The 23,289-nt window shown below is 39.3% G+C and overlaps 1 protein-coding gene across 1 annotated transcript; it reads left to right on the plus strand.

The window, feature by feature from the left end:
• The first annotated feature begins 15,658 nt into the window (after nucleotides 1-15,658).
• LOC110544769 (olfactory receptor 10A5) lies at nucleotides 15,659-16,629 on the plus strand. Its single transcript, XM_021630612.2, has one exon. The coding sequence runs from the start codon at nucleotides 15,664-15,666 to the stop codon at nucleotides 16,627-16,629; it is 966 nt and encodes a 321-aa protein (XP_021486287.2). The 5' UTR covers nucleotides 15,659-15,663.
• The last annotated feature ends 6,660 nt before the right edge of the window (nucleotides 16,630-23,289 follow it).

The following is a 23,289-nucleotide window of genomic DNA, read 5'->3' on the forward strand; positions in this document are numbered from 1 at the left end:
TTTTTTTCTTTTGTTTCTTTTTATTTAATTATTTTTTTATTTTTTTATTTTTATTTTTTTTTTATTTTTTTATCAGTTACATTTTATTAACTCTGTATCCCAGCCGTGTCCCGATCCCTCATTCCCTCCCAGTCCCTCCCTCCCTCCCTCATCTCCACCGTGCCCCTTTCCAAGTCCACTGATAGGGGGGACCTCCTCCCCATTCATCTGATCCTGTTTTATCAGGTATCTTCAGGACTGGCTGCAAAGCCCTCCTCTGTGGCCTAACAGGACTGCTCCTCCCTTCGGGGGTGGGGAGACCAAAGAGCCAGTCATTGAGTTCCTGTTAGAAATAGTCCCTGTTCCCCTCACTTTGGGAAACCAATTGGTTACTGAGCTACCACAGGCTACATCTGAATGGAGGTTCTAGGTTATATCCATACATGGTCCTTGGTTGAATGTCAGTCTCAGAAAAGACCCTGCGCCCAGATATATTTGGTCCTTGTGGAGCTTCTATCCTTTCCCCATCAGACTAACTCCCCTTCTTTCTTATGATTCCCTGTACTCTGCCAAAGGTTTGGTCATGAGTCTTTGCTTTGAAAACACTGCTAGTTAGAGTCTTTCAGATGCGCTCAGTAGACACCTGTCATACGTTCAATGTACATCCCATCTGTCTTTCTAAATGAGGATTGATCATCTTACCCCATGTCTGCTCAATTGATTATCTTTTTTAGGTGTGTAGATTTCATTATGTTTATCATATCTTATAGGTCTATATAAGTGAGTATATCCCATGTTTGTCTTTCTCCTTCTGGGATATTTCACTCAGAATGATCTTTTCTAGATTCCCACCATTTGCCTGCAAATAAACGACTGCCTACAGATTGGGAAAGAATCTTCACCAACCCTTTATCTGACAGAAGACTAATATCCAGTATATACAAAGAACTAAAGAAGCTGAAAAGCAGCAATCCAAGTAATCCAATTAAAAAATGGGGAACAGAGCTAAACAGAGAATTCTCGACAGAGGAATATCGAATGGCAGAAAAACACTTAAAGAAATGCTCATCCTCATTAGCCATCAGGGAAATGCAAATCAAAACGACCCTGAGATATCACCTTACACCCATCAGAATGGCCAAGATGAAAAACTCAAGCGATAACACATGCTGGAGAGGTTGTGGAGAAAGGGGAACCCTCCTCCACTGCTGGTGGGAATGTAAACTGGTACAACCACTCTGGAAAGCTATCTGGTGCTTTCTAAGACAAATAGGAATAGTGCTTCCTCCAGACCCAGCTATACCACTGCTAGGTATATACCCAAAGTTTGTTCAAGTACACAAAAAGGACACTTGCTCAACCATGTTTATAGCAGCTCTATTTGTAATAGCCAGAACCTGGAAACAACCCAGATGTCCATCAACGGTGGAATGGGTACAGAAATTGTGCTATTTTTATACAATGGAATACTACTCAGCAATCAAAAAGGAGGAAATCATGTAATTATTTTTATTTTTATTAATTCTTTTTTATTTCAGTTTATGTACTTTAAATTCCAGGGGTGCCTCCTTCTCCTCTCCACCCAGTCTTCCTCTTTCCATCCTTCCTCCTCCCCATCTCACTTTCCCCCCAGAAAAGAGGAGCCCCTGTTCCCCCATATCAACTCTTCCCGGCACATAGAGTTACATCAGGACTGAGGATATCCTCATCCCCTGAGGGCAGGCAAGGCAGCCCTGCCAGGGGGAAGTGACTCAAAAGCAGGCACTGGAGTCCATGTTGGAAACAGAGTCCCTTCTCCATTCACCAAGTTACCCACATGAAGACCTAGCCACCAACAGGCCACATATGTGCATGGGCTTATGTCCAGACCATGGATGCTCCTTAGTTCATGTTTCAGTCTCTGTATGTCCCCACGCGTCTGGGTGGGTTGTCTCTGTTGATCTTCTTGTGAGGTTACTGCCTGCCCCCCAGGTCCTTTCATCTTTCCTCAACACTTCCCCAGAACCTTTGGAACTCTACCCCATACTTGCCTGCAAGTCCCAGATCCTCTGCTGGCTGGAGCCTCCCAAATGACAGTCAAGTTAGGCTCCTGTCTGCAAGAATAGCAGAGCATCATTAATAGTGTCAGGGGCTGGCTCTCTACTGTGAGGTGGGTCTCAGGTTGGGCCAATTACTGATTGGACATTCCCTCAGTCTTTGTTCCCTCTTTATCTCTGTATTTCTTGTTGGCAGGGTAATTTTTGAATCGAAGGTTTTGTCAGTGGGTTGTTATTCCCCTCCTTCCTCTAGTCCTGCTTGGCTAGGAGGTAGTCAATTCAGTCTTCATGTCACCCTCTGTAAGGAGTCTCAGCTAGAGTCACACCCATATCCTCCCAGGAACCTACCCTGTCTCAGGCCTCCAGCTTCACAAAGAGATGTGCTCCCTCAGTTTCCTTTCTTATTCCCAGCCCTCTCACCTCCCACCCTTGTTTTCCCCACAACTGATCCCCATTCTTGTTTCCCTCCTCATTCCATCTCCTGCCCATTCCCTCTCTTCATCCACTTCTGTTGTCTATTGTATTTATCCTTCTTAGTGACTTTCTAGCACCCTCCCTTGGACCCTCCTTGTTACTTAGCTGCTTTGAGTCTATGGATTACAGTATGTTTATCTTGTACTATAGGTTTAATATATGCTTATAAAGATACACATGTGTGTCTTTCTGGGTCTGGGTCATCCACTCAAGATGATCTTTTCTAGTTCCATACATTCGCCTGCAAATTTCATGATGTCCTTGAGTAGTATCCCATTATGTAAATGTACCACAATCTCTGTATCCATTCTTCAGTTGAGGGACATCTAGGTTGTTGCTGGTTTCTGGCTATTAGAATAAAACTGCTGCGAACATAGTTGAGCCAATGTCCTTGTTATATGGTTCAGCATATTTTGGGTATATGCCAGGAGTGGTTTAGCTGGGTCTATTCCCAATATTCTGAGAAAGCACAAGACTGATTTCCAGAGAAGTTGTACAAGTTTGCACTCCCACCAGCAATAGTGAGGGATTCTCCTTTCTCCACAATCTCGCCAGCATGTGTTGTTACTTAAATTTTTTATCTTAGCCATTCTGAGTGGTGTAAGATGGAGTCTTAGAGTCCGTTTGATTTGCATTTCTCTAATGGCTAAGGAAATTAAGCATTTGAGTGCTTCACAGCCATTCAAGATTACTCTGTTGTGAATTCTCGGGGTTTAGTTCTGTACCCCTTTTTAAAATTGGATTACTTAAATTGTTGGCGTTTAACTTCTTAAGTTCTTTGTAAATTTTGGATATTAGCCCTCTGTCTGATGTAGGGTTAGTGGAGATCTTTTCCCAGTCTGTAGGCTGCTGTTTGGTTCTATTGACAGTGTCCTTTAACTTACAGAAACTTCTCAGTTTCATGAGATCACATTAATTAATTGATCTCAGAGCCTATGCTGTTGGTGTTTTATTCAGGAAGTTGTCTCCTGTGCCAATGAGTTCCAAACTTTTCCCCACTTTGTCTTCTAATAGGTTTAGAGTCTCTGGTGTTATGTCAAGGTTTTAATCCACTTTGACTTGAGTTTGGTGCAGGGTGATAAATGCAAGTTTATTTGCATTGTTCTACATGCATACATCCAGTTAAACCAGCACCATTTATTGAAGATGCTTTCTTTTTTCCACTGTGTGGTTTTGGCTTCTTTGTTGAAAAGCAAGTACCTGTAGGAGTGTGGGTTTATTTCTGGGTCTTCAATTCTGTTCCATTGATCAATCTGTCTGTTTATATGCCAATACCATGCAGTTTGTATTACTGTTTCTCTGTAGGATAGCTTGAAATCAGGGATGTTGATACTGCCAGAAATTCTTTTATTGTACAGAATTGTTTTGGCTATCCTGGATCTTTTATTTTTTCCATACTAAGTTAATGGTTGCTCTTTCCAGGTCTGTAAAGAACTGTGTTGGAATTTTGATGGACATTGCATTAAATCTGTAGATAGCTTTAGGCAGGATGGCCATTTTTACTATGTTAAGCCAGGACATACTGAATATTCCCTTACAAATTTTGTGACTTATTTAGACCTTTGAAATTGCTCCAAAATGGAAAGAAGTACATGGTTAGATGGAGCTAGACATCCAGGTTCATTGTTTTCCTTCTACTGACATTAAAATGTGTGAGTTTATAATTATATCTGGGAATGGACATGAGTCTCAGGTCCTGAATTACCTACTGATACTGTCCTGCTCAGTATGTGGCCCCCACCAGTGGGCACCCTTGCCATTATTAGAAGATGTTAAAAGTTCTGAGTCTCCAGAATGGCTCTTCTCATAAATCTCAGAATGAAGGGAAGCAAGAGTATCTCCTTAACGGTGGGTTGGCATGAAGGTCAGAGCTCTCTATGTCTCCAGAGACACCTAGTGGAGTCTGGAGTCCAGAAGCTCATTACCTTCCAGTGATGTTAACAGTTATGACTAAATACAGTGAAGGGAAAAGCCTGACTCCCCACCAAGCCCTTGCTGATAAGAGCGGGGATAACGTTATCATTCTGTTGTTCTTTGCTTGTGTGGAATGATTATCTAACTTCTATCATACTGGATTACCCCTTTGCTGACTAGAATAAGTGTACTTTGTTAAGGCTTTCTGACTGTGCGTGTTAGCCATTTCCTGATTTTTGGCTTTTCTAAAAGCAGACTTTAGATTCATAAAGGCACAGCAAACCCAGGGAATGTATTGTTTTATGCCTTGGTTCACAAAGTCCCTCATTGGGCAATCTTCTTTATTCCATCTTTCAGAGTCCTACATTTGTGATTTTTTTTTTTGTACAGTACTCAAGGTTTCTAGCTATGGAGCAATCTAGTAAAAGAGCACAATAATTTTGAGGCAAAAAAAAATTGCATGACAAGGTTTACAGAATACCCATTAGTAACATTTTGAATTAGCATAGAAATCAAGGTTTTTGTAAGAATATTACTTACACATAAACATCATAGTATTCTTTCAAGGTAAATTATTATATATCAAGGAAGCATATTATGTTCTCTACAATAAAGATACAAATAAACAATTAAATTACTTAACACATAACTCACAGGCTGCCAAATCTACCCCAACAGAAATGATATGTGGAAACAATGAAAGTGACACAAACAACTTCTTGAAATCTCCTTGAAATAGGATCTGTTACTGTTTATGACTATTATCTTTTAATGATTTTGAGGTTTTTATTATTGCAATGAATTCAGATTTTGTTTACCTAACTTTTTAAAATTTGGTTCAAGTAATTTTATGCCTATTATTTATGATAGGCATAATTGTGTCCCCTACGTGTTCAAAATGAAAATCAGGTGATGTTTTCTAATTGATACTACTACTAATAATAATAACAAGCAATGTCTAGAGCTGAGGTTGAACGTGCACATGCCTAGTCTAGGCACCTTCCACAGTGCCCTAATCACACTGTGGATTCTATTCTATCTACCCCAGTAAGCATTTCAGTTTTCTTACCAGAAAACATATCCCTATCTTATAACACAGTGTTGAAGTCTTATTGATTAAAGCTACAGATAATTTGGTATGGCTATTGTTCAGAATTATAGATACAGAAAAATTGGAAATGGGGCCATAAAAGTAAAAAGGAACAGTTGTTTTTTAAAGGGGATAGAATGATGTTGCGATAAAATGTTATTATTTTATTCCTTATGTGTTAAGAAACCTGAAAAATGAGTCAGAGAGAAACACTACATATGATATAGTATTATCATAGCATTAGTCTAAGTGAAACATGACAAAAATACAGCCTTGTATAATGGGAAAGGGTGGGGAATTATAGCTATATGAGAAGTACAGAGAAAATGATTGATAGAAATCAGTGGACAGTTATATGGAAGAGACAATGAAGACAACGTGTTTGTGAATAATTTCGTGAAAACTACCTGTCATAGCTTTAGCGGCCAGCTTGACACAACCCAGGTTCATCTGGAATGAGAATTCTCAGTGGAGCTTTTCTGGATCAAACTGGTCTGTAGGCGTGATTTGGGGGATTTTTTTTATTATTAATTCAGCTAATTGTAATGGGAGACCCATCCCCCTAGGTAGCTCCACGCCCTGGTCTAAAAGCCAAAAAGTATGCATGCATTTACTTCTGGTCTTGACTGTGGATATGATGTGACCATTTGACTTTTGGATGGACTCTAAGTAGGAATTGTGAACTAAAACGTGCCCTTTCTCATCTAGGTTGCTTTTGTTAGAGTGTTTTATCACAGCAACAGTAATGAAGCTAGAGCACTTACCAGGAAGTGTTGTTCAATCAATTTCAATATAAATGACAATCCATTGCCATAATGAAAAATAGCTTGTCCAAGATCACAACATCAGAGGGAGAAATAAATTTTGAGTTTACACTGTTATCCATGACCACCTCAATCATATTTACCATACAGCACTATTTTTCACTTAATAAAGAAATAAAAAAATATTTCCACTTCCTCATCTAGCAAAAGTATTCTTTCATGTAGTTATTTAATAACTATCTTTGGAATATTTGTGTCTTAGTTACTGTTCTATTGTGTTCAAAAGGTGAGAGTGCACGATGACAGAGCAAGGGCAGTGTGAACAACTGAGAGCCTGCATCTTGATCCACAAGTATGAGGCAGAAAGAGACACTGGGAGACCTCAAGGCCTTCCCCCAGAGCAAGCTTTCTCCAATAAGGCCAATCATACTATCTTCCCCAAGCAGTTCTACCGAATGGGGACCAAGTAGTCAAACATATCAGCCTATAGGAGGCATTCTTATTTAAACCACCATAATTTGAAACCTTATTAATGGCTTTGGATAGTATATACATATCCTAAGGGTAATTTCAGGAAATATTTTTGTGCATTTTTATTTTATTATGACTCATAAAGTTTTGACTACTACTAATAAAATTCCTGTGTACCCTGACCCAAATTTCCTTCATATCTCTATGCTTCCCTATATTTTCAAGTGCAATCAGATTTGTGCAGTGTGGTTGTTTCATAAGGAGCATAGAGTTGATTTGTGCTTTCATTTCAGTAGAGAATCTTCTCTAGACATACACATTTACATCATTTATTTTTAGCAACATCTATAGGAATATGTTTACTGTCCCTACATACCTTGGACATGTTATCATATATTTCTTCACATTTTTTATTTCTTCAAAGGAACACAATATAATCATTTTGTAGTGTCTAAGTCCTTTCACTGAATTATAGAAAAGTAAAAGTAATGAAATTGTGTGTCCAACTGGCATCATTAACTAGAAATCCTGCTCTGTGGTTTAAATATTGCCCTGGTATAGTGGTTGTTTCTTCTGCAAACAGCATAATGTTGAGCATTGATCACGTGTGTTGCACAGATCATTTGTTGTAAATGGAAACACTGAAGAGAAGAAGAAAATGTGGGAAACTATGGGAATTGACCAGTGACAACTAACAGTAGTTGGTGGTAAGACTACAGACATAATGCTGACATAAGCAATTAGGCTGATGCAGTTTCCCTTGATGGGCACAGGGATGGACAGGCATGTGTGAGAGTTGAGGCATGACAGCAGGAGAAAGGCCAGTTATTTATTTTCCAGTCTTTTTAAAAAGGATGTATGTTTAGACAAATATATATTAAAAGGTTCAGTAAAAACTAGTTACTGAAGATAAATAAATACTTGATGAGAAAGATGATCTGTCTCAGTAGGTAGACAGACTTGAAATATTAAGACTCTGGGCCCTAACGTAATATTAATAGAAGCAATACCAATTCAAGAAGCACAAGGAAAAGCAGGAGCCAAGGCTGGAAAGAATGAGTAGAATGGGCATTCTGAGACACACAAAGTTAAAACGATGTACACAAGCCTGAAACATCATGACATACACTCTAATAATAAAAGTATTAAAAGCATAATAAAAGTAATAAAAGCATATGTTAATATGTAGCTAATGTTTGGGTCAAAATACTGTATCTACCCTTCTGATTATCCTGTATGACTCTGGACAAATTACAAAGATATTAGATTTAGTATTATCTGTGAACAAATACATTACAACACCCATTGCACTGCATTATTGTGAGTTTTAAATGCCCTAACAGACGCTTAAGAAGCTTGACAGAAATGTTCGACTCCGATATTCCATCTCACACCAGTCAGAATAGTCAAGATCAAAATCTCAAGTGACAGCACATACTGGCAAGGGTGTGAAGAAAGGGGAACACTCCTCCACTGCTTGTGGGAGTGCAAACTTGTAGAACCACTTTCCACTTTGAATATCAGTCTGGCGCTTTCTCAAAAACTGGGAATAGCTTACCTCAAAAGACGTTCCACAATACAACGAGGACACTTGCCCAGCTATGTTCACAGCAGCTTTATTCACAATAGCCAAAATCTGAAAACAACCTAAATGTCTCTCAACTGAAGAATGGGCAAAGAAACTGTGACACATTTACACAATGGAATGCTACTTAGCTTTTTTATAAGATTTATTTATTTGTTTTATGTATATGAGGGTACTGTTTTCATGCACACCCAAAGAGGGCAATGGATCGTATTACAGAAGGTTGTTAGATATTATGTGGTTGCTGGGAATTGAACTCAGGACCTCTGGAAGAGCGGGCAGTGCTCTTAACCACTGAACTATCTCTCCAGCCCCTACTTAGCTTTTTAAAACAAAGAAATGAAATTTGCAGGCAAATGGGTGGAACTAGAGGAGATCATTGTGAGCGAGGTTACCCAGACCCGGAAAAACACACATGGTAGGTGCTCACTTATAAGTGGATTTTAGGCATACAGTACAGTATAGGCAGACTACGAGGCACAGACGCAAAGAAGATACGTAACATAGAGGATCCAAGGGAGGCTGCATAGATCTCATTTAGGAGGAGAGACAGAACAGACAGAGGTCGTGGTTGAAGAGAGGGAAGGATGCAGGAGTAGAGGCAGCATCTAAGAGGGTGGAGAACAGATCTGGAGAGAGCAAGAGCCAGAGGACAGGACTCTAGAGAAAAGAGAAACTGAAGGTGGAGATGTCTCTGTGACAAGCTGGAGACCTAAGTCAGGGTAGTCTCCTGGGAGGATATCAGGATACTTGAGCAAAGACTCCAAGCAGCAAAGGCCATAGAGACTGAAGAGGACACCCACTAACTAGACTAGTCTTCTAGCAGAGAAAGGAGAACATGAACCCACCCACCAAAATTTTGACCAAAAATTTACCATGCCCACAAGATGTGCAAGGATAAAGATAAAGCAGATAGAGCAGAGATTGAGGGAACGTCCAAACCAATGCCTGGCCCAACCAAAGACCCACCCTATCAGAGAGTACCAACCCCTGACATTATGAATGATGCTTTGTTAAAATTGCAGACAGGGGCCTGGCAGAGTTGTCCTCTGAGAAGCTCTATCCAGCAGTGCCTCAAAACTGATGCTGAGACTCACAACCAAACATTGGGTGATGCATAGGGCATCTTGTAGAAAAGTGAGAGGAAAGAGTAAAGAACTTGGAGGTGACAGGAGTGCCATAAGAAGACCAACAGAGCAAACTACCAGGGCCCAGAGGGGTTTGCTGAGACTGAAGCATCAACCAAGGACCATGCATGAACTGGATCTAGACCCCCTACAAAGAAGTAGCAGATGGGCAGCTTAAGCTTCAAGTAGGTCCTCTAGTAAGGGAAGTGGGGACTGAGTAAGACACAAACTCACCTGCCAACTTTTTGATCACTTTCCCCTGGAGGGACTGCCTTGCCATGCCACAGGAAAAGAGGCCATGATCAGTCCTGATGCAATGTGATAAAATTGGCTGGATGAGGAAAAAGAAAGGGGGGAGGGAAGAGGAAGAGAGGGGAGGACTGGGAAGGGAAGAGGGATAGAAAGACAACACGTATGTAAAGTGAATTTAAAAAAAATAATAATGGACTTAATTTGGGGACTGGAGAGATGGTTCAGTGGTTAAGAGCACTGGCTGTTCTTCCAGAGGTCCTGAGTTCAGTTCCCAGCAACCACATGGTGGCTCACAACCATCTATAATGTGATCTGATGCCTTCTTCTGGCATGCAGGTATACATGCAGATAGAGCACTCAAAATAAATATTTTTAAAAAGTTAATTATAATGATTATTAATTTTATTCACATTTCAATTAACTTTCAAGTTAGCATGGAAAGTAGTTGGTTTAACTATGGCATTTTCTTTTGTAAATATTTTAAAATATTGATTTATGTTTATTTTTTGTGCAGAGTATAAAAACACCAGATCTCTTGGAACTGGAATTCCGGATGATTGTAAGCTTCCGCATGGAACTGAACCTGGGTCTGGTAAAAACAATAACTGCACTTAACCACTAATCCCTCTCCCCAGCCCCATTATGGCCTGTTAGCGCCTATGTTTCATTGTATCCTATTCTAATTCATCTCGCTCCCCTAAAGCCCTCTTTTACCCCGATTCTTTTCTTGCTGAATCTCTTTGCTTCCAATAAATAGTCCCATTCACCTGCTTTATGTCACATATACTGCATTTCCTCTTTCTCTCTTAAGCTTTCTTCCTCCCTTCACATGATCCCCTCTCTATTTCAACACACACACACAAATTCAAATCTAAATTCCACGTATTAGATAAAATATGAAGTATTTGTGTTTCTGAGTCTGACTCGTTTTGCTTAAGAATGATTTCCAGCTCTATTGATTTTCCTGTTAATGCCATAACTTCATGCTTTGTTTGTTTTTTTACTACTGTGTAAAATTCCATTATGCACAAGCATCTAGGATGATCCATTTCCTAGCTGTTGTGAATGAGACACCAGTGAGCATGGACGTACAAGTATCTCTGTGGTATGTTGACTTGCAGTACACATGTCTATACCCAGGAGTGGTATGGCTGGATATATTGTTGTTGGCAGTGTTTAATATTTACTATTGATATGTCTTCTAGTAATGCTGCTGTTAGTCCTAAGCAGCTGTATAACCAAATCACCACACAGACACTGGGTTTATTTAATTAACCTAGAACACAATGCTGGGCAATAGTTACTCCATCCTAAACCTCCAAGTCCTCATAGTTTCCTAACATTTAGATTTCCCACATTATACTTGCTTTTTGTGAAATACTATGTCCAGTCCATCTCACTAGTTCCTAGATCTCTCCTCCAGCTTTCTCTCCAAGCTCTTCTTCCACCTTTTCCTGTCCTCCAACTCCTCCCCTTCTTCCTGTCCTCTGGCTCCTCCCCTCTCCTGCCTACTTCCTTTCCCTGCTCAACATTGTGTCTAGTTGTTTTATTTGGAAGTTTACACAAGTTGAGACAGGATGCTTAGAATAAGTACCACAATGCAATATCTGGATTGAAACCAGAGAGTAGGGGAGGGGAGAAATCAGCATTTGAATGAATAACGGTAAGGTATATACATTTTAAAAGAACATTGTACCAACAATATATCGTACTTCTAGATTTTGCCAAAACCCTATACCAATTTCCATGGCGATTGCACTAATTTATATACTAGTTTATATGTTTGGGGTTTCTCTTTCCTTAATCCTCCCCAGCATTTGCTGTCACCCATTGTCTGGATCGTATCATTCTGATTGGGGTAAGATGAAATCTCAGAGAAGGTTTAATTTGCATTTCTTGAATGGTTGAAGATGTTAAACACTATTTCAAACATCTATTAGCTATTCTTATTTCTTCATTATGATGATGGGGACAATCTGATAATTATTACTAAAATTAGAAGATGGAAGAGAAATACAACAAAGAGGACACACTTTAAACAATATGTTATATGATATATCCATTTAAACCATTAAGCATGAGGTAATAATCAAGGATACCCTGCAGGATCTGCTCATGCAGAAATGAGAAGAATTTGTAACAAAGGGATTCATACAGTAGGATAGAGACTAGTTGGAGGCTGAAACCATTGTCCATGAGCTAAATATTCAAAGCAGCATAAACACACCTCTTCATGTCAGAAACTAAAGTGCCCCGTCACAGTGGGTCAGAAGACTAGGCATTACTCAGAGGTGACAGCCCAGAGGAAATTCACTGCTTCTATGGACAGCAGTCATTCTCATAATCCTGTAGGCCAAGGAGGACATGTTCTTGAGGTGACCCCTGGCAAAGTAAGTTTATTAAGAGGTATGGTTTGACTTCCTCGCTCTTTTCCTTTTCCCAGATCTGATGCTGAGTATTCTGCTCAGTTTCCCTCTAGGTCCCCAGCATAGGCCACTGGGATCATTGATCATCTGGCTCTCTGGCATCAGAGTAGCTCACTAACAACTTTTTAATGAGGACACAGCCAGGGACTATCCATTAGTATATCGTTTAGACTGAATCCCCAGAGAAAACTGAGGACAGAAGTAAATGACAACAGAGCTCAGCCCAAGAGCAACACAGTGGAGTGGAGAAAGGAGACTCCTCTTGGCAGAAGCCACCAAGCTTTTATTGTTGGGTCCCCAGAGTCCCTTGAAGGTCCCAGAGACTGTGATTCTGGATATAGGCCTGGTGGGAGCAGGGACTTGGTGGGAGGAAGGGACAGCAGAGCTGAGTGATCCCAGGCTTACCACAGCTCTCAGCAGGGAGACTCTCGAGGAAGTCAGACGCTCAAATGAAGTGTCTACGCTTGTTTCCTAAGTCCATTAAATTCTACTTGTCCACAGAGACATTGGCCTTCTCTCACCTTCCTGTATATATTTCTGAGATGTCCAATCTGTCCTCAGGGTTTTAACAAACCACCCCTATGGAGATGAAACTTGAGCATGCATCAGAAATGGAGCCTCCTACTCAGCTCCTCTGCTTGCAGTAATGATGAAGACTTACACACACACACATCGCTCTATTCAACACTTCTTGGTGTATCCAGAGTTTATTTTAATTTTGTTTGAGGTAATCTGTCATTATTCTGCTCAAAATCCTTATGTATTCCTTCATCTTCAGAATTAAACACATTCTCAATGTGCCATGTAAGTCTAAAACTAGCTTGCTACTCAAAGTTCAGTTTTGCCTTTCATATGTCTGCTCAATTGTACCCATACTGAACATTTTTTTCTTTTTACAAAATTCATTTTTAGTTTCTCTAAATACCGCCCCATTGTTCACCTTAACAGAATGAAGTCTAAATAAAATACCTGGGTTCACGTTCTGAGTGAGACCCTCACCAATCATGCAAGTTTATACAATGACTCCAAATTTTCATCCTGCCATTATTAAATTTGTAAATGTAATATAGTAATAAAATTATTTCACCTGTAATGATAAAATGAGAGCAGCAGAAGCCAACTACTGACTTATGTGACCTCTTGATAAATTGGTTATACAAATAGGTTTTTTTTAATTGCCACAAATGTGGTTTCTAGTTTGTCACTTGTCTTTTAAATATTGTACAGATATTTTATTCTTATTTACACGTTAATGTAAATACAAAATACATCAAAGTGAATAATGTAGAAATTATGGAATAAATAATAAAATAAAATTACATCATTAAGAGAAATAGTGAATGAATACTTCAACAGTTTTGACATTCATAGATATAATTTTGTAATTTAAAATGAAATTACATTTGCCTTAAGTGATCTTAATATTTGTAGCAACCACTAAACTAAACACATGAACTCTCTTCTAGTCCTATTTAACCTTCTTTTATAACATAGTTCTAAATGGCTATTATGTCAAATGTTGCTATGTCTCTTCTTTCAATTATTAGTTGATGTTACAATATCATAATAGAAATGAAAAGGCAAATTCTAGAAAACAAAATTCTCCAAACTTAATCTAAAAGTGTAGAACATGCCTAGTTCAAAATGTTTTTAATAATAATTTAACACATATTTGGCATTTGGCCTATAACGTTAGGCTAACTGAGTAAAATCCTTTCCATTATTGAAGAAAATCCATGTACACCCATGACAGATCATCAGATATCAGTTCACTGTGTGAACATGAGTTGATTTCTGGATTCTCATATGTGTTTCGTTGGTCTTGCATCTGTTTTTATGTCCTTTTGCATGTTTACTACTCTTTGGAAATTTGCCATGTAGCCTAGATATCATTTTCTCATTTTTAATTTTTGCTCAATTTTTTCTTTTAAATGTTCAAAAATAATTAATTTTTATGGATTGAGTCATCTTTCTTTTTGTGACTGTTAGTGTAGTATACTTCTTAGACATCAGCATTCTAGGTGCATTTTCTTCACAGTTGTCTAGACTCAATTTCATTTAAATCATCTTCCATATAGAATATTATTATATGGTAAATGTTAGAGGTTAGCTGGGTTTTATTCCATTCTATCTATATTTGCTATGGGTTTTACATAAACTCTTGTATCTGAAGCATATCTGTACTTCACTTGTTTCTACTTTTGGAATTTGTTTTTACTATCATATTTTCACAATTATATAAACATTTTCCTGTCTATGTTTTCACCAATTTTATTTTCATATTTCCTAAAATATTAACTGATTCAGAGATGTTCTTATTCTTCATACACGCCCTCCAAGATATTGTTTTTTCTTTTATATTTAGTTAAAATTATTTTTTTATTCACACATGAATTCTATATTTATGTAATTTCAATCTCTATCACTTATTTTTACCTGACTTTTTAAATTACTTAAATATCTCTTTCATTATACTCTAGATTTAATAATCATTTATACATCATCACACCAGTTCAGTTACTCTACAGAAACTGAATAAATTTTGAAATTTCATGTCATTTAGAATCTACTTTTTCCTTCATGTAGTTGATGCACTACTGATAATGCTGCCTCAGAAGTTTGACCAAATAATTTAAGGAATCTGTTATGGAGGTACTACTTGTTTGTTGGGGGTAGTTGGAAGTTGTCAATTTTAAATTATTTGAAGCCCATTATAGACATTAATTCTCTAGTTCCTTTTATTAAATTATTTTCTTATACTAAATTATTTTCAAGATCTTAATTTTGATACACAACGGATCATGCAACTAATGATAATGAATTGTCAATATGGGTTCTGATAAACTGAAGAGGAAGCTCCTAGGATTGGTACCCACGAACTAAGTAGGTAAGAAAAAAATGACAATTTTGTAAGCAGAGGTAGCCAGCAGTAGCTTCATTGAAGGGATTCCATTAATCTGATCCCCTAAATTAGTCCTTTAAGTACTACTGTCTCCTTTTGCTCATATGACTTACCTCAAAAAACAAAATTTAAGAAAACAAAGACTTTTAAAACCTCCTACTTTGTCAAAGTCATGGAAGGCAAAGTCATGAGGCAATCATAAAGGTAACTACAAAATTTGTCAGTACATAAAAATTAAAACAGTGATATGTTGATTAAGGGAATTTAATATAATGTATAAATGGAATCTTTACACTGTTCTTCCACTTGATTCTATTCCTTTGCATTAGGGACCTCTTTATTCAGCCTAGTTAATAAAGAATTTTCAGTGTAAGGGAAGCATAAAAATGTATGGAAATGTTCCATTTATTTTATAAAGTTAATATTTTTTAAAAAGAGTAAAATAAAGGAAATTATCACCTGTGCCAGAGTTTAGGTATTTGGTCTATATCATAGTCTTTGTTGTTAGGTAGCACAAGGTCCTTTTCTTTCAACAGATCTTGTTTTATTTTTTTCACTGTCAATTATCAGGAGTCTGTAAAAATAAATCCAGAATCAGCTTTGTGTGATCAAGAATCAATTTCCATGAGCATATGGGATATTTATGCTCAGGCCCATGGCTACAGGAAACTGGACAAGAATAACAGAGTTTGTGCTCATGAGCTTCTCTTCCCTGTCTTCTGAAATACAGACCTTGCTTTTCCTGGTATTTCTAGCCATCTACCTGGTCACTCTGCTGGGAAACAGCCTCATCATTCTGGTGACTTTGGCTGACCCCATGCTGCAAAGTCCCATGTATTTCTTTCTCAGGAACTTGTCCCTCTTAGAGATTGGCTTCAACCTGGTCATTGTGCCCAAAATGTTGGGGACCCTGATTGCCCAGGACACAAGCATCTCCTTCTTTGGCTGTGCTACTCAGATGTACTTCTTTTTCTTCTTTGGAGTGGCCGAATGCTTCCTCCTGGCCACCATGGCATATGACCGCTATGTAGCCATCTGCAGTCCTTTGCATTACCCCGTCATCATGAACCAAGAAATGCGTGCCAAACTGGCTGCTGCCTCCTGGTTCCCAGGATTCCCTGTAGCCACTGTGCAGACCACATGGCTCTTCAGTTTTCCATTCTGTGCCACCAACAAGATCAACCACTTCTTCTGTGACAGTCCACCTGTGCTGAGGCTGGTCTGTGCAGACACAGCACGGTTTGAGGTCTATGCCATTGTTGGGACCATTCTGGTCGTCATGATACCCTGCCTGCTGATCCTATGTTCCTACACTCGCATTGCTGCTTCCATCCTCAAGATCCCATCAGCTAAAGGAAAGCGCAAAGCCTTCTCCACCTGCTCCTCACATCTCCTCGTTGTCTCTCTTTTCTATGTGTCTTCAAGCCTCACTTACTTTAGACCTAAATCAAACAATTCCCCTGAAAGCAAGAAATTGTTATCCTTGTCCTACACGGTTGTGACTCCTATGCTGAACCCCATCATCTATAGCCTGAGAAATAATGAGGTGAAGAATGCTCTGAGCAGGACCTTCCATAAGGCTCTGGCTCTCAGAAACTATATCACATAAACATCAAACATCCTCTCTCCTTCTTAAATGTCCACTGAAATGACCCTCACTTGTTAAATGGCTGTTAGGAACCTAAGTAGAGACAAAAAAGCAGAGGTAATTGATATATATCTATAATTCTCTGTCTACCCATTTTTTTCTCATCAGAATTATTAGTATTTTTGATGGTGCTGTTGCCAATTTGTTCAGGGTATTTTTTTTGCTAATCCCTATGAATGTGACACATATTTTGAACCATATGAAACTCCTAATGGGCACTTGGGAACATATACCAGAAAACACAGCAAAAAATATCTTATCTGGCTTTAGACTAGTATAGATTCAGGTGCAAAGAAACACCCCTATTCTTCTACTATATGTTTCTTTTGTTCTTTCATTTTATTTCACATGCTCCATAGGCTGGTAGTATGGGACCCCAAAGAGAGGAAGGTGAATATGAATTCACATGCATGTCTATACAACATAAACAGTCTCATTGACTCTTTTCTCAGCCTATTTTTGGTTTGGTGGAATAAACCCAGTCTACAGTTTTCCCAACTCCATTTTAGGGCCCTACACCTTTGCTCTTAAAAGTTGCAGTTGTTTGTATACTATTCATCATGATACTATCCTCTGTGTATTTGCAGACTCAGAAACAGGTATTTCTAAGAATGCTACTGTAACTAGCTTAGTGAGTTTGCATCTGCAAATTATGTGAATAGTCAGCATGAAAACACAAAAGAGCATCACAAACAAGTTAACCAAATATTGAGGAGTTCAAATGAAGTTAGTATTAAAAGCAAATAAATTTTGTAGCTGAGTAAAGTAAAACCAAAGGCATTTAAACAATATAATTAGAATACAATTCTAAAACTTAAGTGTTTGAATATTAGTTTTGTACTTTTTCAGTGTCACATAATACATAAAATTTATTTAGCTCAGAGTCATGGTAAAACGATATTTTATAATGGTGGATTAGGAGAGAAGTGAAAGGGCAAGAGTATGTTTGAAAAAGACATGAAAACCATACATTTAATACACACTACAACCAAATTAACAAAAAACAGCTATATTTATAAGAATTCAGAAACAAATAGCTTCACACCATGCCATGTTGATCAACACATTTGGAGGATCCTTCACTTAAGATACACATTAATAAACTAGAAAGTTTATACAAGGGTGACCACACTCTTTATATACCTTAAGATTGTAAGTATTCAAGTGAAGAAATGAGTGATTTTTTTTCATTTTTATTAGTTCAGTTTATTCACTTTGTATCCCAGTTGTAGCCTCCTCCCCAATCCCCACCGAATCCCACCTCCCCTCCCTCTTCTTCTCCCATGCCCCTCCCCCAGTCCAATGATAGGGGAGGTCCTCCTCCCCTTCCATCTGACCATAGTCTATCAGGTCTCATCAGGACTGGCATCTTTGTCTTCCTCTGTGAACTTGTAAGGCTGTTTCTCCACTCAGATGATGTTTTTAAAAAGGGAATTTGCACAAAACGCTCAAAAAAAAAAAAAAAAAAGGAAAGATAATTCATGCCATTAGAAGCCAGAAGTCATACTTTAGGAGTGTAGGTGAACACAGCCTGAAAGCCACCACTTGTGCCAAAAGTCAACATGTGCTGGGGTGGAATAGTTATTTAGAATGTGCTGGAGAAGTAGATGAGCAAGTAAAGAGACCACAAAGTACCACATTAGACATGAAGGTTGTAGAGGGTCAAGCTGCAGGGTTAACCTGGATGTGAAAGCCAGGTGGAGATGGACTTAGAAATGCAGAACAGCTGGTATTTCCTTCATCGTTTTAACACAAGTTCACTCCCTTAACCATCCTGTGTCTTAGTTACCTACTTGGTGGCACTAATCAACTGCTGTCTAAAATTATTAAGCTCCTTGAACTTGTAATAAGTATTTTTGTTTAAATGGTCCTAAATAAACATTCAAGGATCTGCTTTTACTTCCTTTGTAATATATAGTCTTAAAGGACAAAATGAAACCCCATGCTCTGCTAATATTTTGTCTTTTGAAAACTTGAAGAGATTTTGTTCCTTATATTTTACTTTGTGTTTTTAACTTGTTAGAATAGTAAATGTTTGCATAAAGAAAGAAAGAGAGAGGAATTATTACTGTAAATATGTGACTGAGCAAAAGCATGTTTCATGGTGTTTTTTCCCATGTCAAATTATAACTAATGGATATAATTAATAGAGGACTACTAGAAGTCATTGCCTTGTAGGTATTCATCTATGCCTGACACTATGGAGAAACAGCTGTATCATCAATACCCTGAAAAACTAGGCCATTAATCTAGGCAAATTACACATTCATGATGGAAATACATGAAAAACTAAAACTCTCTATAGTCAAGGTTTATAAATCAAAATAGAAGGGCCAGAGAAATGGCTGAGTGGGTAAGAGCTGCTCTTGCAGAGGACCCAGGTTTGGGGGCCAGCCATTGTAACTCCAGTTTCAGGGAATCTGATACCCTCTTCTGGCTTCTGAAAACACTGCAAGCACATGACACATACACATACACTCAAGCAAAACACTCACAAAATAAAAATAAATAAATCTTTCACAATTAAATCAAGTACACTTTCTTCTAATCAAGAAGTTGTTTCACCTATTTTCCTCAAGAGAGCATTGTCTTGACCTGTATGCTGACGTAAAATGGCTCTCATGCAGCGTACCACTTCTAATGATGTCCCAAGATCCAACACTACCTTGCCTTCATGTCCTCTCTTTCTCCAGGATGAATACATGTAGTATACACATAATTCTCTCTACCTTACTTCCTTCTTTTCCTCTACTGTTGATTAATGAATTCAAACTTTGTTTAAGTTAATAATTACCTTAATATTTATTCGAGCTTTTTTTAATGTGAATTACCCTTTATTTTATTCTTTTTTATTTTTATTAATTACATCTTATTCACTTTGCATGCCCCTGTAACTCCCTCTCTCCTCCCTTCCCAATCCCACCTTCTCTTCCCCTTCTCCACCCATGCCCCTCCTCAAGTCCACTGATGAGGGAGGTCTTCCTCTCCTTCCTTTTGATCCTAGTCTATCAGGTCTCATCAGGAGTGGCTGCATTGTCTTCCTCTGTGGCCTGGTAAGGCTGCCCCCTCAGGGGAAGGTGATCAAAGAGCAGGCCAATGAGTTCATGTCGGAGACAGTCCCTGTTCCGATTACTAGGAAACCCACTTGGAGACTGAACTGCCATGGGTTACATCAGTGCAGGGGTTCTAGGTTATATCCATGAATGGTACTTGGTTGGAATATCAGTTTCAGAAAACATTTCTGTGCCCAGAGTTTTTGGTTTGTTGCTCTCCTTGTGGAGCTCCTGTCCTCTTCAGGTCTGACTATCTCCCCCTTCTTTCATAGGATTCCCTGCATTCTGCCCAAGGTTTGGATATAAGTCTCAGCATATGTTTTGATGCCCTGCAGGGTAGAGCCTTTCAGAGGCCCTCTGTGACAGGCTCCTGTCCTGTTCCCTGTTTTCTCCCTCTTCTGATCTCCATCTTGTTTGCCTTTCTGAATGCATTTAGAAATATTTTTTTTAAAGCCTGAAATGTCTTAGTTTGGGCTGTATATGGGCGAGGTGCTTGTGGGTGTGAGAAGGAGCTGGTTGGGTGCTCTGTCGCTGGAGTCGTGTGAGTAGCCTGCTGCAGGGCTGGGGACTGAATTCTGATTATCAGATTATGAGGGTTCAGCTTTGTGGATGTTGAATGATCAGCACTGTACTTAATTTAGCGATATAGATAAAAATGCATGGCTATAACGTGACAGATGGGAAGCATGAGCTTCCCACAGTCCAGTTGCCTTAAATATTTACATTTCCACAAATGCAAAGTTTTCCAGCTGAATCATCTCATGCTCTCTCCACATTCTTACTCCACGGGTTATGACACTTGAATGGAGTTCATGTCAAGTTGTACTAGTGGTGTTTCCCCTTTATTGAGTATCATTCTTAACTCAGTTCCACATAATGGCTAATTTTTCAATCACTTTAAATACAACTTGTACTATCTCATTAAAGGTGCTTTTGCATCAGCAATATCACTCAACCAATCAAGAATACAGAAAATAGGGCACAGCGGCACAGCGGACTCATCTTTCTCAGCGCAGACCTAACTGCCTGGGGTATACAGCCGCTGAGACGGAGCCACAAGCACTTTAGCGGCAGACAAAAGCCAGCAGTACGTGCCCCGGAGTCCCAGATTCGCGCAGCAGCTGCACCATCCTCCCAGGGCGCGAATCTGCTAGACACCATACTAGCTCCGCAGGATCGCCATCACTGACGGTACGGCCCGCCCAATCCCACAGTGACAGAGAATACGCTATATACTCACCGAAACCAGGCAGAAACGTCATACAACCTGGACACACCAGGCGCTGGGCCTCCCAAGCTTGGAGAGCACAACGAAGAGATCCCAGGACTTCCCAGAAAGCATTGGGACTAGCAACCCAGTCTCCAGTTACAGCAGGACGTGGCAGCGGAGCAGCACTGAACTGGCGGGGCACCACAGCCCTCCAGTTTAAGACTAACCAGGGCCAAACCAGAGAACAGAGAGCCTGGTTACCCCATCCCTGCTGAAGTGACCCTGAAATCTCCAGCTGCAGCAAGACCTCAGAACCTGGCAGTGACAGCAGCACAGAACTGGCAGAACACATCAAAGAAGCAGGGCCAAACCAGAGAGCAGAGAGCCCCGGATACCAAGATCTCTGCCAAGAGACCTGCCTGTAAGTGAGTGCACCCTTGAGAATCTGCAGTTCCCCAGATCCTGGGTCCTTCTAAATCAGAAGCCAGGCATCGAACCCCCCTCCCACCCACATACCCACTTTAGGAAACAGAGGGGCACTAGGGACATTAAAGTTCCTGCCCTGTGGGCCTGATTGAGGAGCTAAGACAGTTAATGCCAGAAATTGCACTGCGATCATCATTAGCGCCTGCGACATATACAGTGCAGAGCCCCACTCACACACTCAAGGGTTCAACATTAGCCATCACTCTGTCCCTCGAGAAACTCATCCACGCACACTTACACACACAGACACACGCGCGCGCGCACACACACGCTTGCATTTGCCCCGTGTGCGCCTGCGTACTTTCCTCCCACAGGTACAGCTAGTCCTCAGCACACGCTGAGAGTGCTAAGCTTCCTGAAGAACTCTCCAGACACCAGAGAGAGACAGCACCAGTCTGATCTGCAGAATCCAAAAACAAACAGGGAAGGTTTCAGATAAGCCAATGGCCAGAGGTAGGCGAAAGAACACTTCCAACATAAATCAGGACATCATGACTTCACCAGCAAACCCCAAAATCGATGGATACACCAATTCAGCAGAAGCACAGGAAAATGATTTTAAAGCCATGCTTGCCCAATTATTTGAGGCTCATAAGGAGGAAATGAACAAGTCTTTCAAAGAGATGGCCAGTCAATTGGAGGCAAAGAAAGAAGAAATAGACAATATCCTTAAAGAAACACAGGCAAACATAGCCAAACAAATAGATACACAAGTAGAGGAAAAATTAGTGGCATATAAGAAGGAAATGAAAAAAGAAATAGAGGCCATCGTAGAGAGACAGGAATCCAAATTCAAACACATGAAAGAAATGGTGCAAGGCATGAAAACAGAATTAGAATCAATAAAGAAAACACAAAATGAGAAAACCCTTGAGCTGGAGAACTTGGAGAAAAGATCAGGAACCACAAAAGTAAGCATCACCAACAGAATACAAGAGATGGAAGAGAGAATCTCTGGAGCTGAAGACACACTTGCAGAAATGGATACTTCTCTCAAAGAAAAAGTAAAATCAGAAAAGTTCCAATCACAAAATATCCAAGAAATCAAGGATGCTATGAAAAGACAAAATCCAAGAATAATAGGAATTCACGAAAAAGAAGACTCCAGACTCCAAGGTCCAGAAAATATTTTCAAGAAAATCATAGAAGAAAATTTTCCCAACTTAAAGAAAGAGATGTCCATAAATATACAAGAGGCCTACAGAACTCCAAATAGACTAGACCAGAAAAGAAACACATCACGTCACATCATAGTCAAAACACTAAATCTACAGAACAAAGAAAAGATATTAAAAGCAGCAAGGGAAAAAGGCCAAGTAACATATGAAGGTAGACCTATCAGAATCACACCGGACTTCTCATCAGAAACTATGAAAGCCAGAAGGGCCTGGGCAAGTATCATGGAGACTCTAAGAGATCACAAATGTCAACCCAGACTACTATACCCTGCAAAGCTTTCAATCAACATAGATGGAGAAAACAAAATATTCCATGACAAAACTAAATTTACACAATATCTACACAGCAAACCATCCCTACAGAAGATACTAGAAGGAAAACTCCAATCCAATGAAAACAAATTCACCCAAGAAAACAGGGCATACAGATAATGTCCCAACAAAAATGAAAAGAAAACAAGCAATGAAACAGGGTTAGATCATCGACTCCATTACAAAAGGAACTAACATGCATTGGTCACTATTATCTATCAATATCAATGGACTCAACTCACCAATAAAAAGACACAGGCTAACAGAATGGTTAAGGAAACAGGATCCAACATTCTGTTGCATCCAAGAAACACACCTATGCAACAAAGACAAACCTACCTCAGAGTAAAGGGCTGGAAAACTGTTTTTCAAGCAAACGGTT

Source organism: Meriones unguiculatus, chromosome 14 (genome assembly GCF_030254825.1).
Source record: "Meriones unguiculatus strain TT.TT164.6M chromosome 14, Bangor_MerUng_6.1, whole genome shotgun sequence".
NCBI classification, from domain to species: Eukaryota; Metazoa; Chordata; class Mammalia; order Rodentia; family Muridae; genus Meriones; species Meriones unguiculatus.

Coding starts and splice junctions, on each gene's coding strand:
- LOC110544769 (XM_021630612.2), top strand. CDS start 15,664: ATGCTCAGGCCCATGGCTACAGGAAACTGGACAAGAATAACAGAGTTT.